The sequence below is a fragment of the Nematolebias whitei genome, chromosome 5 (assembly GCF_014905685.2).
Source record: "Nematolebias whitei isolate Nwh7 chromosome 5, NemWhi1, whole genome shotgun sequence".
Lineage (NCBI taxonomy): Eukaryota > Metazoa > Chordata > Actinopteri > Cyprinodontiformes > Rivulidae > Nematolebias > Nematolebias whitei.
In genome coordinates, this window is record NC_056502.1 from 6,293,135 (window position 1) to 6,295,578 (window position 2,444).

Below are 2,444 nucleotides of genomic sequence, written 5' to 3' on the forward strand. Positions count from 1 at the left end.
CCAACAGAAATAAACTGTTAGCTCGAGTTTAAAATCACTGATTGTCTGAGCAGCTCAAAGAGAACCATGGAGTTCTACTTGAACAACATCAAGTCTTTGGATCAAGCAAATTAATACAAAACTTATTAAAAGAAACAGCCCTGATGCATCTAATGTACATTGATAGGAAAAAGAAAATCCACCTTTTTCCAGTTCTGGGGTTTTGTGTATCGGATTAAATCTTTACAATTGTTACAATCTAACTTAAAATAACAAAAAACACAAATTATTTCATCATTAGTTATAAACTAAAATAAAATGGAATAGTTCAGGGTGAAATACTGAATCTTTCTCCATGAAGGGATAAAAACAAATACAGTCGTAAGAACAAAAAAACTACAGCTGATGCCTGGAACACATCCAGACTTGATCTGCTCGTGTTCACATGTGAAATACAGGAACCTTCTGTACCCAAAATATTTACCACAAGTTTCACAGGGCTACAGTTTGTCTTCAGCGTGAGTTCTCATGTGGGTCTTCAACTTTTGCTTACTACTGAAAAGTTGTTTGCATGCTTCACAAGGATAAGATTTCTGTCCTGTGTGAATTCTCATGTGGGTTGCCAAAAAATTTTTACGAGTAAAATGCCTCCCACAGATTTCACAAGGATGCTGCTTCGCTGTGGCATGAGTATTCATGTGGTACACCAGATTTCTTTTACAAGGAAAACGTTTGTCACATTTTTCACAGGGATATGGTCTCTCACCTGTGTGCGTTTTCATATGCTCCCTTAAGTTCCCCTTTTTAGCAAAACATTTTCCACACTCTTTACAGGAAAACGGCTTTTCGCCCGTGTGGACCATCTTGTGGAGCTTTAATTTGTAATCATCAATAAACTGTTTTCCACAAAGTTCACAACAGTATGGTTTTTCCCCTGTGTGGGTTCTTATATGCCTACCTAATTTTTCATGCGTTCTGAATCGTTTCCCACAAAATTTACAACCAAATCGTTTCTCACCTGTATGAATGGACTGATGGTTGTGCAATGCACAGGGGCTTGAGAAGTGTTTCCCACAAGTTTTACAAACAAACTTCTCATCTGAATGACTTATCTTGTGGATTTGTAAGTGACCACTACTGTAATAACTTTTCCCACATGTTTCACAAGAAAATGGCCTCTCACCTGTGTGAATTCTCATGTGAATTGATAAATAACTACTCAGTCTGAACCTTTTTCCACACAGGTGACAAACATGTGACCTCTCACCTGTGTGGATGCCGGAATGTAATTTTAATTTGGATTTCAACTTAAAACTTTTTCCACATCTGTTACACTGAAAAGCTTTCACACTTGTGTTAGTGTTCCTCTGAGTCTCTGAGGTGGAGCTGTCTGCATCTCTGCTGAGGCTTCTGTCCTCAGAGAGGAGCTGATCATTGTTTGGCTCTGGTTCCCTTTGATCACTTTCCTCAATAAGACGTGACATAAAGGTTCTGGTCCCCTGCTTAGGTTCAAGCTGCTCTTCATCCTGACTAATAGAGAGAACCCCCTCTTCCTCTTTAATGTGTGGAAGTTCTGATTCCTCCTTTTCATTTTTAATGGCTTGAAGTTCTGTTTCCTCCACTTCAATTTTAATGTGTGGAAGTTCCGTTTCTTCCACTTCAATTTTAATGTGTGGAACTTCCGGTTCCTCCACTTCAATTTTAATGTGTGGAACTTCTGGTTCTTCCACTTCAATTTTAATGTGTGGAACTTCTGGTTCCTCCTTTTCGTCTTTAATGGCTTGAAGTTCTGGTTCCTTCATCTCATCTTTAATCTGTGGAAGTTCAGGTTCCTCCTGTTCAACTTTGTAAATGTACTGGTGTGGGAGGTCTGAAAAAAAAAAAAAGAAGTTTAGCTTCTTGGTATATAATTATAAAAACTAGGGCTGCAACAACGAATCGATAAAAATCGATGATTAAAAGCGTTGGCAACGAATTTCATTATCGATTCGTTGTGTCGCGTGATGATGCGTCTTTCACGGCACTGCGGAGCCATTTTGTTCACCTGCAGTTCATTGTCAATGCTGACTGACTGAATAAAAGTTTGAAAAAAAAAAAAAAAAAACTCTGCAGCACGAGTTGAACAGAGCGAGGGGGGAGGAGGAAGCAGAGCAGAGACTGTTTTCAAAGGAAATTAAGTAAATTTTACAAATGACCGACGCAGCTAAAACTGTTCGACCCAAGTCCCCCAAAGTGTGGGAAAACTTGACGAAGATAAAAACTGAAACATGCAGCTTTGAAAAAGTGATGACACGACACAGGAGAACCACGGAGATGAAACGTAAACATTTAGGAGTCACGAGGAGGAGGAAGGAGCTGAACAGCAGATACAACTCGTTTCACTCCCAACTCAATTATATATATATATATATATATATATATATATATATATATATATATATATATATATATATATGTGTATATAT

General features: G+C 38.1%; 1 protein-coding gene across 1 annotated transcript; it reads right to left on the minus strand.

Moving 5' to 3' along the window:
- Positions 1-479: 479 nt before the first annotated feature.
- On the minus strand, positions 480-1,781 carry LOC119409644 (oocyte zinc finger protein XlCOF6.1-like). The gene has a single exon (XM_037676544.1). It carries the CDS (start codon positions 1,779-1,781, stop codon positions 480-482), a length of 1,302 nt encoding a protein of 433 aa, XP_037532472.1.
- Positions 1,782-2,444: the final 663 nt, after the last annotated feature.